The sequence below is a fragment of the Trematomus bernacchii genome, unplaced genomic scaffold (assembly GCF_902827165.1).
Source record: "Trematomus bernacchii unplaced genomic scaffold, fTreBer1.1, whole genome shotgun sequence".
Classification (NCBI taxonomy): domain Eukaryota; kingdom Metazoa; phylum Chordata; class Actinopteri; order Perciformes; family Nototheniidae; genus Trematomus; species Trematomus bernacchii.
The window spans coordinates 1,317,422-1,331,596 of record NW_022987731.1 but is presented as its reverse complement, the minus strand read 5'-3'; the positions used below and the strand labels follow the sequence as shown (position 1 = coordinate 1,331,596).

Here is a 14,175-nt window from a genome sequence, read left to right as displayed (position 1 = left end):
CACTTTACAATAAGACTACCCTTATAAAGGATTCATAAAGGGTTTATAATTAAGTTATTAATTAGGTTGTAAACACTTTATTAATCATTAAGAACCATTTATAAACCAGTTCTAACATAGTTTTCATACATCAACACAGGCTCACTATTTGGCAAGATGACTAAGCCTTATATTGGCTACCTAGCTTACTTCGTCTTCTTCATCAGCCAGCTTCCTTGGTATCTGTTGTTCACTGAGTTGATTCTTCCCTCATCCATCTTGATGTTTCTTGGCATTATGACCATTTATTTACGAGTTACTAACATTTATAACTGCCAAAAGGGAGCCTTGTAAAGTGTAAAACACATTCCCATTTATTAATGAGTTACAACCATTTATAATTGCCAATTTTTATTGTAAAGTGTTAAACAAATCACCATTTATTAATGAATTACTACCATTTATAATTTGTTTAAGTTATATTAAGCCTTAAAGTTATGCATAAATTAGGGCGTGGTCACATTGAGTGACAGCTCTGTCCAGTGACTGCTGCTGTTAGCTTTCTGCTCTGCTAGCAGCTCTGTGATGCTACAGGAACTCAGCCTGGTCAGCTCATCCGGGGAACATAACTTTAACTCTGCCGTGTTTGTTGTGCTGGTGCCTTGTGGACTATTCTTCATGCTTATATCCCACTAATGTGACTCGCTCCGCATTTAAAACAGACGGTGCATGAATGCAGTTTTACGGTAAGTGAAATTTTAGTACTTTATTTATGTGTTGCTTGTGTTTTTAGTCAGCTAAAGTTAATGAATGTTAAGGCTTGGGTTAGCATGTAGTGAGCAAGTGGTAGCTACATCTGTGCTAACGATGCTAATCGTAGCCTCCAAGTTAAAACGTAATAGAGAAGTGTTAAGCATTAAGTGGGATAATACTGTAGAACAAACGGCTTCTGTTTGAGGTTGGTAAAATAAGATCATCCTTGTAAGTTAGAGAGATATTTTATTAGGTAGGCAACTTTATGCATTGATAAGGTTCATTTAAATTTGCTGTGATCGATTATGTAGACAAGCTAACGTCAAAGTAGTGTTGAAGAGCGGCCTAGTGTATGTGAAATTAACCTCACAATAAGATGTGTGTATATTACAAATATTAATGTCATATTTAAAGATGATTACTTAAATATTACAATATGGTTGGTTGAGCTGGAGTTCATTATTGAGCTAACGTCACAGTCATATCTGAAGAACGAACCCAAACCTTGTTCTTTTTATTAATTGTGTGCATTTTGTTGTTAACTAAGATGATGTTATGATTTCTTTTTTGTTAGTATGCACGTGGACGCTTTGGACATACCTGGAGAAGGAAGAAATGGGTCTTCGGAATGATGGGAGTTAAAGACAAAAGGCGGAGACTAGTGTTGAAACTAGTGGAGAAACGATCAAGATGCCATCTTGTCCCTCTGATTAGACGGCATGTTAAGTCAGGAAGTAGCATGAGTGGAGGGCATTGCTGAGTAACATGGGGTACAACCGCTACACCATAAACCACAGCAGGTGGTTGGTGAACCCCCAGACTGGCAGTCATATCCAAAGAGCTTGGTCGACCGTCAAAGAGAGGAAACCGTACAGAGAGTTTGTTGGAGGAACACCTCAAGGTTCTTGAACGGTCATATTGGCTTTGCTCTGGTCACCCTGATGGACTGCTTGGACGCTTGTTCAAGAATATACACAAAGCCTTTCCAGTCTGAGTACCATTATGTCTTACCAAGTCTTGAATTTATGTCTGAGAAAAGCTTTTATGTTTAAATATGTGTATCAGTCATACTAAACAGTCATTACTTTGAGTCCTGATTTTTCTTCATGTGTGAATAAAATGTTTTGCTTGGCTCTTTTGCATCTTACTTTGCATTTCATGTGAAAAATGTGTATTAGGTCAGCGTGAATGTTATAACTCATTCATAAATGGACATGTGTATTACACTTTAAAAAAACGCACCCTTTCAGTAGTTATAAATGTTAGTGACTCATCAATAGATGGTGATGTGTTTCACACTTTACAATAAGGCTCCCTTTTACCAATTATAAATGGTAGTAACTCATTAATAAATGGTGATATGTGTCACACTTTACAATAAGGCTCCCTTTTGGCAGTTATAAATGTTAATAACTCATTCATAAATGGTCATAAAGAGATGCCAAGAAACATCAAGATGGAAGGGGGATAATCAACTCAGTGAACAACAGATACCAAGGAAGCTGGCTGATGAAGAAGACGAAGTAAGCTAAGTAGCCAATATAAGGCTTAGCAGTACAGATAAATGTGGGCTCACTATTTGGCAAGCAACCGGTCACAGTTGCCCTGTTTATCTCATGTCTTATAAAAGCTTATTAATGATTTATAAAGTGTTCTCAACCTAATTAATAAATGAATTACAAACTATTCGTAAACCCTTTATAAGGGTAGTCTTATTGTAAAGTGGTACCGAAAAGTGTAAACATTTATCTGCAGATCCCTATAAAGTATATTCATTACTCGTTATTCTCTACTAATAGTTAATTAAAAACTGTATATAATGGCTATTTTGCACATCCATTTCAAGATTTTCTAAGGTTTGTTGACATATCACTACGGTGTAGTTATGCAATGAATTAAAAACTTGGGTCACAAGTTCCTCAACAGTGCATTACAAGACATCTATCAATATGTGTGTATACCTCCACCATTAAACTGTCCTATTCTGCACATTTCTTATACTATCTACATACATTAGAGTATAATTAATATGTATAATATCGGTTCAGGCTCGAAAATGACATGCCCAGAACAAATGACTATAACTTCACATCTAAAAGGGTTAAATTAATAATCTTTTTTCTCAAAGCAAGGTTACATGTGTGAGATGGATGTAGAAGTGTCAGAATCAATATCGATGTTTCTGTGTCAGAGTGAATTCAGATGGAACATAGTAAAAAAGTGTAAATTCTTACCTCCGCCTAAAATAAAACCATTACTTATAGTGAAAACCACCCTTGAATGATGGTTTAGTAGCCTAAAAGCTTTAGGAATCCAAAGTATAACATATAATAAGTACCCTGTATCAAGATTGAGGCAAAACAAGTGGAAATTAACCTTTTTAGAGATATTTAGGGAAAAAAAGTCCAGGCGGACTAAGCTTTGGGCACATTTGGGCACATCTGGTTCCATCAGTGCCATTTGACCTTTTTCAGGTACCAGACTGTAAAAATCATTTTATAACATTGAATCATCACTATAGTTAATCATTCCATAAAAAAAAAAAATTATTGTAAAATTTAACCTGCTAATTATTGTCATGGATTTGAAAACTGATGTTGTTTATTTGCTATGTTCTGGCTGCTAGCTCAGTGAATTCTTGCCTGCAGTGATGGGGTGTATACCCATGGAATCTGTGGAATCTCAGCTTTCACATGATGTGTTGTTTGTGCAGAAAGTATGAATTATAAATGATCATTTTTGAGTTATGAGCAGAAATTAGCATTAGTCCGTATTTGCTAAGGGCTCATTGAAAGGCTTCTTGTGCGAATTATTATTATTATTATTTTATTTTTTTCGTATAGTCAGTTAGCTGAGTTTCTTCCCGTCAGCTGGGTGTGGAACATTAATAGTTTCATAAATGACACTTCAGAGATCACACTGGTGCTAGCAGATGTAGCATTTTCGGACCCTTCGGCGGGTCCGTGGGGTTTAACAGGTTAAAACAAGTGCTTCAACATAGTTAACATTGCAGAAAAGCAATATATTAGACGTTAAGTACTTTGTCAGGCTTAATATTTATCTGTAGATACCCCCAAAGCTGTTTTCTTATTTAAAAGAAGACCTTAACCTAAAGTATTCTTCAATGTTTAAAGTGGACCTATCATGCTATATTTGAATAATATAGTGTAGGACCATACCTATATAAGGCATATTTATACTTTTTTTTTTTCAAAATACCAAACAGATCATGCATTTTAGCCATGCCTCATTTTGCTCAATTTGACATTTTTTAGCTCTGTTTTTGCAAGGGCAGATTCAGTGAGAACAGCACCATCTACAGGCCTAGCATATGTACTACAGCGTCTCCAGTGCTTTCGAACGGCAATGGCCGTGGCTGTCTCCTCCTGATTGGTGGAGTTGGCCCAATAGCCGTAGCGCCACTGTCCTGACGTCAGAACAGTGTTCAAATCTGGATCAGTTTTTATCAGATCCGTTGCAGCCCCTTTTTTAGAGATTTGGGTATGGAGGAAAATAGAGAGGGTTGTGTTTTCTGACACTTGGTGAGTTCCCTGGAACACCGGGGACACATATTCATGTATAAAAGACGTACAAAAGTGCATTTTGCATGATAGGTCCCCTTTAAATAAAGGTTAATTAGTTTTTCTGTTTTGCACATCCTCCTATTAATATCTTTGTACACCCGGCACTAAACTGTTTGATTGTAGAGATCACTTACAGTATCTTCTTGATTTTTTATATTCTATATTTCTATCATTGACCTTCTACTTTCCCCCTATACAAATATAACTATTCAACAAAAAAAATTCAATAACGTGCTTTAACCACTAGGTGGTTGCTGATATATTTATGATCCACGTCACGTCATTCAGATTCCGTGGCAGTTCTTCCAGTTTGTCCAGAAGTCTTCTAATCAGGGCTCTATAAATAAAGAACTACGGCAGATGTGTAATATTTAATGCAGCCGAACCGTGTATTACAATGCCGTTATGTGATGACTTCCAAAGAGAAAAACAAGTACACTCGGATTAAAGTATTATTTTTTTATTTTTTTTATGTTTTCGGATTTCATATCGCATAAACACCATATCCCAACGTGCATTGCAGCTAAAACATCCAATCACCGAGCTTCAACCATAGCTGAGGCCCGAGATCATAGAATTAAACAAATAAATAAAAACAAGGATAATTGTGTGTTATTGTTGAGCAAATAACAGTGTGTTATTTAGAAAAGAATAACAAATTAGAAGGAAAAAAAGATTTAAAAAATATAGATTTCAGTATTCTGAGGCTCTGAGCCCCATTTCTTTTCCTCGCGGAGGGCAAAAAAAGTCCAACATTATAGAATTTAAAATAAAAACAATAATCGTGGCTTGATATTGAGAAAACTTTAAAGAAAAGTCCTTTATTATATTATATTACTGTTCCAGGTATAAACAGCTGGGCAAGGCAAGCAATGCAAAAAAGAACATTAAACATTAAAAACCAGAACATGCAAGACTAATCACAAGAACAAGACACAGCTGGGGAGGGAAGAGAAACACAGGGGCACCAGATGAACACAATCAGGTAATCAAACAGGAGGGAAACACAAAGACAGGAAGTAACAACAGACATAACTCAGGGGGGTGAACACTTTTCAAAATAAAACAGAAAAACACCCAGATGGTGACACCCAAGGAATGCAAGAGGACATAGGGCGTTGCAGGAATAGGTCCTAAAACCAGTAAATAACTTCTACCATAAGCATTAGGTGCTTTCACACCAAGTACTGTTCCCAGGAATAGTTCTCGGAACTTAGTTCCCCGGAACTCTTTAATTCCTGAACTATCTAGTAGATCGCGTTCCCGCCGGAATAAGTCCCTGAAGGAGGATTACGCAAATGAAGCCGCTGACGTCACTTCTTCTTCTTCTGCTTTGGGTTTACTGGCAGGCCACAAACAACTTCACGGCGTATACTGCCACCCGAAGTCCCGGAGCCCCCCGGACTCCGGGACTTCGGGTGGCAGTAAATCGCCACCCGAAGTCCCGGGTCAATCGCCAGAAGCTCCGACACCTCCTCATCACTCCACCGCTCCCACGTTTTATTTTGTGTTGCCATAAGTTAGTCTCTCTCCGTTGGTGGGCTAATGCTAATAATGCTAATGCGAGCAAATAAAATGGCGGCATCACAAAACATTTCGGAGTTTTACGGGGCGTGGTCTGCAATTTGCCCAGCCAATCAGAAATTGGAACCTTTTCCTCCCCAGGAAAGTACCACCTCTCTAGCAGGGACTGAAAAGGGGTGAAACGGTTCCCGAGAACTAAGTTCTAGTTCCAGATCTTTTTGGTGTGAACGCAAAATCCCAGGAAGGAACTATCGGAACTATTCCTGGGAAAAGTACTCCGGTGTGAAAGCGCCTATTCTACCAGTTCCCCTCCTCTCTGTCTCAAAGTAAACAGTGTTTTGAACATTCTTGTAGTAAAAAGATCTGTTGTTAACACAAGCTGAAGAGATGTTTCAGGTTTTATTTTACGACGGTCAGTAATGAACCCCACTGGTGAAGGTTTGAAACTTCTCTGACAGTGGAAGCAGAGATATCCAAGATAATCAAGCAGTTTCTCGGATTGTAACCTTTATTTAAAGGCATTGACAGCTATGTTCTCCAACCGGCACATTCACAGATAGACCCCAAGGGGGCTTCAGCACCTGGTTTTTTCCCCTCCTGTTTTTCGAATTTATTTTTATTACAAATCAATACATTTTAGTGGACAAAATAAATGCAGCAGACAATGTTATTTAAGTACAATTACAATTTGTTTTGTTTTCAATTATATTATTATTGTTATTATATTTATCATAATTTTCACTCCCTTCTCTTTTTTCAATAGAGGGTTCATATAATTCTATTGGTTGCTTATGCGCCCCCGTAGAACCAAGCCAACGTATTTAGCAGCTAAAGATGTGCCAGCTAGCTTTCGTTAGCATTGATACCATTAGCTAGTAATGTTGGGAACAGTGGAATATGGTCGAGCTCTTGTGTCTCATCCACTGAACTGAAAAGAACCACAGCAGTTTTATTATTGTCCATGGAGAAGCTCCCCCTAATACTGTGAAGCGCTCAGAAAGGTATCAAATGTAATCAATTCACATTATTATTTGTCTTTAGCTCGTAAGTTCTTTCTCTCTTATTCTTTCTCAGTAGCATCATGTAACGTGTTTGAACCATCCTCCATATTGGGTTTGTTTTTAATACATACATTTGAATAACCCTTTACCGCTGTCACAATCTTCATTCCAGCCATATATTTATTAAATTAGCAACAAAAATGCACTTGAACTTGGCCCCTCACCCTCTAACATCCTCTGTGCCTGTTATACAATATATATCTGCTGTACAGACTTATGGGTGAAACGCTTACAAAGGTGAGTGAAGGTGTCTTATTCACTTTTCAAACGCATTGTTGATCTATATAAAGAGAAGCAAGATAAGTCTCCAAGTGAGTAAGGTAGGTGAAGACATCCAGGTAGCGCATTTGCTCATTAATAAACGTGACAATTTCCTCGAAAGCACACTACTTTACTTTAGAATAAAAACTGAGACTTTGTCACAGAATAATGATACTCTCCGCGTAGAGGAGCCTTTGTGTAATCAGACGGCCTTCACAACTCAATCAAAGGTTTCAGAAAGGGATAATAACTTATCAAATGTAATGAGTCAGCTGTTTGTGATCGCTGCTCAACGTCAAAACAAAAGGTTGATCGGAGATGTATCGTCATAAAGCTTATGGAACTCAACATGCAAATTAAAACATTTCAAATTGAGTGATAACACCACAAAGGATTTATATGATTTTACATTTATTATACTCTTATGTTGTGGTAGTGAAATAAATAATGAATGCGTTAAAAAGTATTTTACAGAAAACACAAAAATTCAAAACACATTATAACATATTATGTTTCAGACAGAAAATAATATGCAAATCAGAAAAACTGAGTCTGCATCGAAGACACACGGTGAAGATACAGTAATTCTGTTGTTTCACAACAAGTGCTATAAAAGTATTCAAATATACACACACACACACACATACACACACACACACACACACACACACACACACACACACACACACACACACACACACACACTCACACACAGTGGATAATGAGAAAGATATATTTCCATCAGGAAGAGTTTGAAAGTGGACACAAAACACACTCCAAATTCTAAATCATTCATATAGCATCATAATTGCTAAATATATTTATCACTGTATCGATAATGAGTACGCCTAAAAATAAAAGGTTCAGGTCATAGGACAGTTACTAAGTCTTTGCAGTAGAGAAGTGATGTTGTCTCTGTAATAGTTAGCAGCCTTTAACAAACACCATTTCCCATTAGTCCATCATGGGTTAACACAGACTAAACTTGGGGATCAAAGTTCAGTTTGGAGAGATTTGGCTTGGGGACCAAAGGGTCATAAGTTCACTCCCGATCGGACCAAAAGAAAATATGGATGGAGATCTTTGCTTGGGAACCGAATCTCGGTATGGACCAACACATAAAAATGGTGTGGACTGGTAGCTGGAGAGGTACCAGTCAGCCTCCTGGGCACTGCTGAGGTGTCCTAGAGCAAGGCACCGAACCCCCAACTGCTCCCGGGCGCTGGAACAGTGGCAGCCCCTTCGCTCTGACACCTCCATGAGCTGGTGTGTATTTTCGGGCCTTGGTTTGTAATTGTATAATAACACCAGCGTGAACTGAATGATTAAAGGTAGTCTTAATCTTAATAGATTGAGGCAAGTAAGCCGCTTTCAGAGGGGAGCTATTCCAGACGTGGCAGTGTGACAGCAGCTGGCCCAGAGCTGGAGTCAGGACTCTCTGAGTGTCTCCCCTGGAGCTGAGGACCTCCCATCTGTGCCCCCCTGAAGTCTCTGTTAGTGATTATCAACCACCCCTACTTAGTAGAGAACTACTTAAAGTAGAGCATCAGGTAGCGTACCAGTACCAGTAACTTCTTCTGAGGTCATTACTTTAGCGCTGTGGTTCTTTGGGGCGGGCTCCTGGAGGTCGACGAAGGCCTGCTGGTTGTGCTCCTTGTTTTCTTCCTCCTGCGTGAAGATAAACCTTTGCTTTTCCGTCGAGGAGGGGGCGGTGTTTTCTTCTTTGTTGCACTGTTGGGGGCCCCCAGGTGCTCAGAGAGTCTCCTCTGAAACACTGCCTGGAACTGCTGAGCCTGCAGAACAAAGATAAGAATGAGGAATTGATTTGAGGACAGATCGGCTGTAGTGAGTAAACTCGGCCTGTGTGGGGCTGTTAGTTATTTACCACAAATACTGAAATTATTATAATGGATTTTTGTTTTTGGAATTGAAGTAACATCTTGATTTATTTCCACCTTTGTGTTACACAACTTTATAACACCAGGGTATAAATGAATACGGTTGTTGCCTTGTGGAAATCGGAGACAACATTTTTCAGAAAGCAGAAGAGCTGGACAAAATATTCTTAACCCTAAACAGGTTGGAATGCCCCCTTTGATTGCTGTGTCTCTCTTAGATCAGTTATCCCCTGGTCTTCTTTCAGATTTGGTATTCCTTTGTTTCGGATTTGGCTAGGACTTCCATGTCTAAGAATTGGAACCCATGAGGAACCCATGAAGAACACTAAATCCTAGGACTAGATCTTTCTGCACACAAGCACTGACTCCCCACTACCAAAGACCATTTGTCAAGACAAGGGTAACAACCTCGCCAACCACAAGATCTCAGACTCTGCTGAGGACCATGAGATGTGTTTGAAAAGCTATGTGACCTTTACAAACTATTTCATACAGCCTTAGCAATAGAGATCGTACCATGTCCGTCTGTGTGGTGGTCGAGGGTTCTGTGGTGGTGGTAGGGGGGGCTGTGCTAGTGGCAGGGGGGGCTGTGGTGGTGGCAGGGGGAGCTGTGGTGGGCTGCTGGCCCTTTGGTTTGTTGCAGTACGTCTCCAGATACTGGAGTCCACAGCCAGGCGAGCGGCAGCACTGCTCCACGATCCCCTTCCTTCTGGGCCGACCTCCGTAACCGGACCATGACCCTCTACCTGCAGAGAGAGAAACGTTCACCGTGAGATTCTTGTCTTTCTTTAAAGCCTTCCTACTTAGGTCATTTAATTTAAACCATTCATGAAACCTTGTATCCTTTGGCATGCTTACCAAAGTCTATCCTCTCTAGCAATAGTAATTACTAGGTCTGGAAATTGGTATTCGACTTTAAGGTTTTGACTGGTATTGAAATCTTATCCAAAACGATCTAAGAAAGTTCTATTTATACGGCGGTGCGCATAGCAAATACCCCAAAAGCGGACACTGCTTTGGTGTTTTCTCTCTCCTGTAGTGTGTTGTATAAGATATCAAAGTTTCCCTCCAGTGGGAGAGCTGTCCAGCTAACCAATCAGAGCAGACTGGGCTCTGGTTTCAGACAGAGGGTGAAAAGAGGTGCCCCCACTTACTTTGAATTTGAAGTAACTACATCGTCTTGGTCCAGGAGAGCATGTTGTCAATATGGTAGCAATAAAGTTTAAAATGCATTGGGGCTCATGTCTACTTTGGTTTAGTACCACATTTCTGCAGAACATGACTTATCCTGGGTAAGTAGCAAATGCTAGCATACACGGTACAGAGGTGTGTTTGAGAGGCGCTCTGCTCCTCCTGTCTGCGGTGCAGCTCTCAGATAGCAAGTGTTTAACAATGTAGCTATCACACCGAGGCACGGTGTTCTGTGTGAGCCATTTTGGTGGATTGCCACCCCTCTGATAGCAGGAGGAAGAAGTTGGCCTTGGTCAGAATTGGGATAAAGGTAATCAGGTGAAAGGGCCTGTGGGTATTTATCTGTGTCCAATGGGAGAGATTTTATTCTAGTAATAATAATACATTTTATTTGAAATAAAAGCTGCTTCACGGTAAAAGGTCCACTGTGGTGTGGCCTACATGAAACACTTATGTACAGAACAATGCAATCAGACTTGGCCCAAGAAATAGATCCAACATTAAATATGAAATTGCATAAAAAGTGTGTCCTGTTTGCAGCTACAGCCTGCAGCACGGAGGAGCAGTGTTGTGACTATCATTATGCAGGGTGTGTTTTTTATTGTTGTTTAGCTGATAACTTGCAGTGTTTTCACATGGACTGATGACCATGGCCTTATCTGTGTTAGAATAACCTTCACAGCATTTTGGTCCTAATATCTTTTTGTATCTCTATTAAAATCTAGGGAAGAAAAAATATAAGCAAACTGTATTTGTGTTATGTCAACATCAAATGTATAGTTAAATGTAGAGCTTATGTTTGTAATGTATTTCCCTCCATGTGGTTGCAGTGTGAACACAATAACAGCGACATTGCTTATTGGACCATGATGCATTATTGCTTGTTTTGTGAATGCAATGGAAAGAGGGAAAGACAACAAAAAGTTGGTATGGTATTCATAGCTAAAATAAAAATCTGAGATTATTTTTGGTTCCTATGCATGCACTTTATAGAGGGTCCCTAACATCAGTTTAAGGTTAGAGATCAATTTTGGACCATGCAAAACATTATCTGTTAACAACCAGTTTGCAGAGGAATAATCCTAATCATTTTGGTGACCTCCTGACCTTTCATGCCACAATAACACAGTTTAGACATGTATTATGGAACATTCTATACTAAAGACATGAGTCATTATGTGAAACAGGTATATTACATGAATATAAACGTACCTAAATAGATTCCACGATCCCCGCAGACAAACATTAGGTCCGTGAGCAGATCAGAGCCACAGCGCAGTCGGCCTGCCTCTGAGGCCAGGGGCCAGCCTGCCAGACAGATACACATCCGGACACACAACACCTGAGGAGGAGGAGGAGGAGGAGGAGGAGGAGGAGGAGGAGGAGGAGGAGGAACACCTTTAAACACCTACACACAAAGCCTATAACACAACATTAAGATTCATGTCCTGGTGACCGGGGGGGTTGAAGGGAAAGCCAGCACACATGCCTTTGCAGCTTGATTGACGGATTAATGCATGTAGGCAAACACACTTTTAACTATACATTTGATAATAATAACTTCTAAATGCTTTCCTGCACCCCAAAGGAGATGGAAGATAATGCGTAATGCACAAGTAAAATGTATGACTAACTTATTGTGGCCAAAATATTATCATATTTTGTTCAGTATGCAGATGTCTCAGTCAGGAACATGTCCTCTGTATCGTTACGCAGAATTTGAAACTGCCAATTAATTTTCCAGATATTTATATTTTCTACTGATGCTTTTATAATAGATCTATATAATATATCCCCCACCCCCCTCAGCATATGGAGACAGGTGTGCCAGACCTGGATTCATTTTGTCCAAAAGCTGAAGTCCTTACAATGTTTTGTAAACAATGTTTTTGAATGACCCGTTTAGTCAGATAAACTGTCCAAAAAGTTTACGAAGAGATGAAGAAATGCTTTACTTTACGGCTGCATTAATTTCTGATTATTTCCTAACACATTTGATGGGAATGCCCCTTCGTAGGGCAACAATAAAAGCACAATTCTGAGACTTTTCTTTGTGTTAATCAGCATTTTTGGATTTGCAGGCAATGGTTTAACGTTGCTAAATTCATAATGCACATTTCATACACAAAGGCAACTCATAGTGCTTTACATAAGCATTTACACACAATACAAATCAAAAACCAAGATCTGAAAATCTAAATGAAGGCAAAGAACCTGTTCGGTTTAATTCCCATAGATATTTATTCATCGTTTGTATATTGTTGGAAACTGTTTTGCCTGTATACCTTGATTTATGGAAGAGTTACATTTTCTGACTTTCTAGAAGTAAACAATACAAGAAAAACAATAAAGACTTCCCTCCATAATCATCTTGGCCAGTGAAAACAAAAAGATGGTTTAGTTGAATCCAATACAGCATCACTTACAATGCACTTTATGGTTTAATGAACTTATTAATTGCTTTTGATAACAGCTAAATTAATTGTAATGTAATGCTATATTCCCTCTTATCAAAACCTAATTAATTTACAATACAAATCAGATCATTTTTAGGGATTTGCAGAACATCTCCTGGTTCCATTAGGAACGGTATGCAGAGAGCTGGAACACACTGCTCACATTTCTAACAACACTACTAGACGGCACTACAACCTGTCAAACACAGCTCAGGGAACAGAGTGGAAGTGGGTCTTACCTTCAGTGTGTTTGCTGTGGGAGAGGAGAAGCTTGAGGAGTGCATACTGTCTGTGTGGACTGACTGCAGGAGACCTTCAGTTATAGCAGCAGGCGGGGGGGGCGGGTCACAGCTGGTTCCTCCCTCACCTCCATGTACTCCACAGTGATTCACACTCAATCTCATCTGCAGCCTCTATCAGATGATTTAACACGCAGTCTCTGATGATCTACTCTGTGTTCCTTACGTGTGTAACAGGATATTCATCAGTGGCACAAACATTATGTTCAATTCTAACTGCTGGAACCAGAGGTGGAAGATGTACTCAGAACTTTTACTTGAGTAAAAATACCACAGTGTATTAATACTGTTACAAGTATTCCTGTAGTCAACATTTGATTCAAGAAAGAGTTCAAATTAATAGGATCAAAACCCACTTAAGTACCAGAAGTAATAACTATGTGTCGGCATTCCAGAATAATATAAATGATATCACTGGATTATAAGTAGGTATAATCTACTTTAAACTTTTTACATTGCAGAGTATTTTCATCCATAATATTGCTTCATATTTAGTTTATGTCGTCTTAATAATGTAAACCTGAAAAGAAAACTAGTGACTAATGTTGTCAAATAAAAGTATGAGGACTAAAAGTACAATATTTGCTTTCAAAAAGTATTTGAGTGAAAGTTTAAATAGCATAACATGGAAACACTCAGGTAAAGTAAGTACATTTACTTGAGTTATTGTACTTTAAGAGGACATTTTATTCTTATTCTCAGGTTCATATAAGTCTTTAGTGTCTCTACTGGGACATGTCTCCATGCTTTAATGTTCAAAAAGCTCTTTATTTTTCCCATACTGCCTGTGCTGCAGCACCTCTTTTCACCCTCTGTCTGAAACCAGAGCCCAGTCTGCTCTCATTGGTTAGCTGGCTGGCTCTGTTGTGATTGGTCAACCGCTTAGAGATTTCATCCTGCCCCTTAGCCTATAACGTACAATGTATTGTAGCACTAGCCAATACAGTGTTACATAGTGATTTCACTATGTTATGAAAGTAAACAAAGGCTTTTGACAGGGGTGGGGGGGGGGGTCTCCCTCTGGAGGCATTTTAGCCTTTGCAGACCATTAACATGCTCTAAAACCTATAAAACACACTCTGCAGAAAAGGGTAAACCCCAAAAAGCGTTTTAGGGCCTCTCTCAACAAATAATGCTTATAAGCTCCATCCAGCTAGAACTACCCTTAC

The 14,175-nt window shown here is 39.2% G+C and overlaps 1 protein-coding gene across 1 annotated transcript in view; it reads right to left on the bottom strand.

Moving 5' to 3' along the window:
• Positions 1–7,852: 7,852 nt before the first annotated feature.
• Positions 7,853–14,175, bottom strand: part of LOC117494701 (insulin-like growth factor I) — a 44,200-nt gene continuing 37,877 nt past the window's right edge. The window contains exons 2-4 of the mRNA XM_034145644.1: positions 11,464–11,593; positions 9,577–9,806; positions 7,853–8,955 (exon numbers count right to left, since the gene is read on the bottom strand). Coding sequence (XP_034001535.1) covers positions 8,749–8,955; positions 9,577–9,806; positions 11,464–11,593 — 567 coding nt within the window. The 3' untranslated portion in view covers positions 7,853–8,748. The remainder of the gene's footprint in view (positions 8,956–9,576; positions 9,807–11,463; positions 11,594–14,175) is intronic.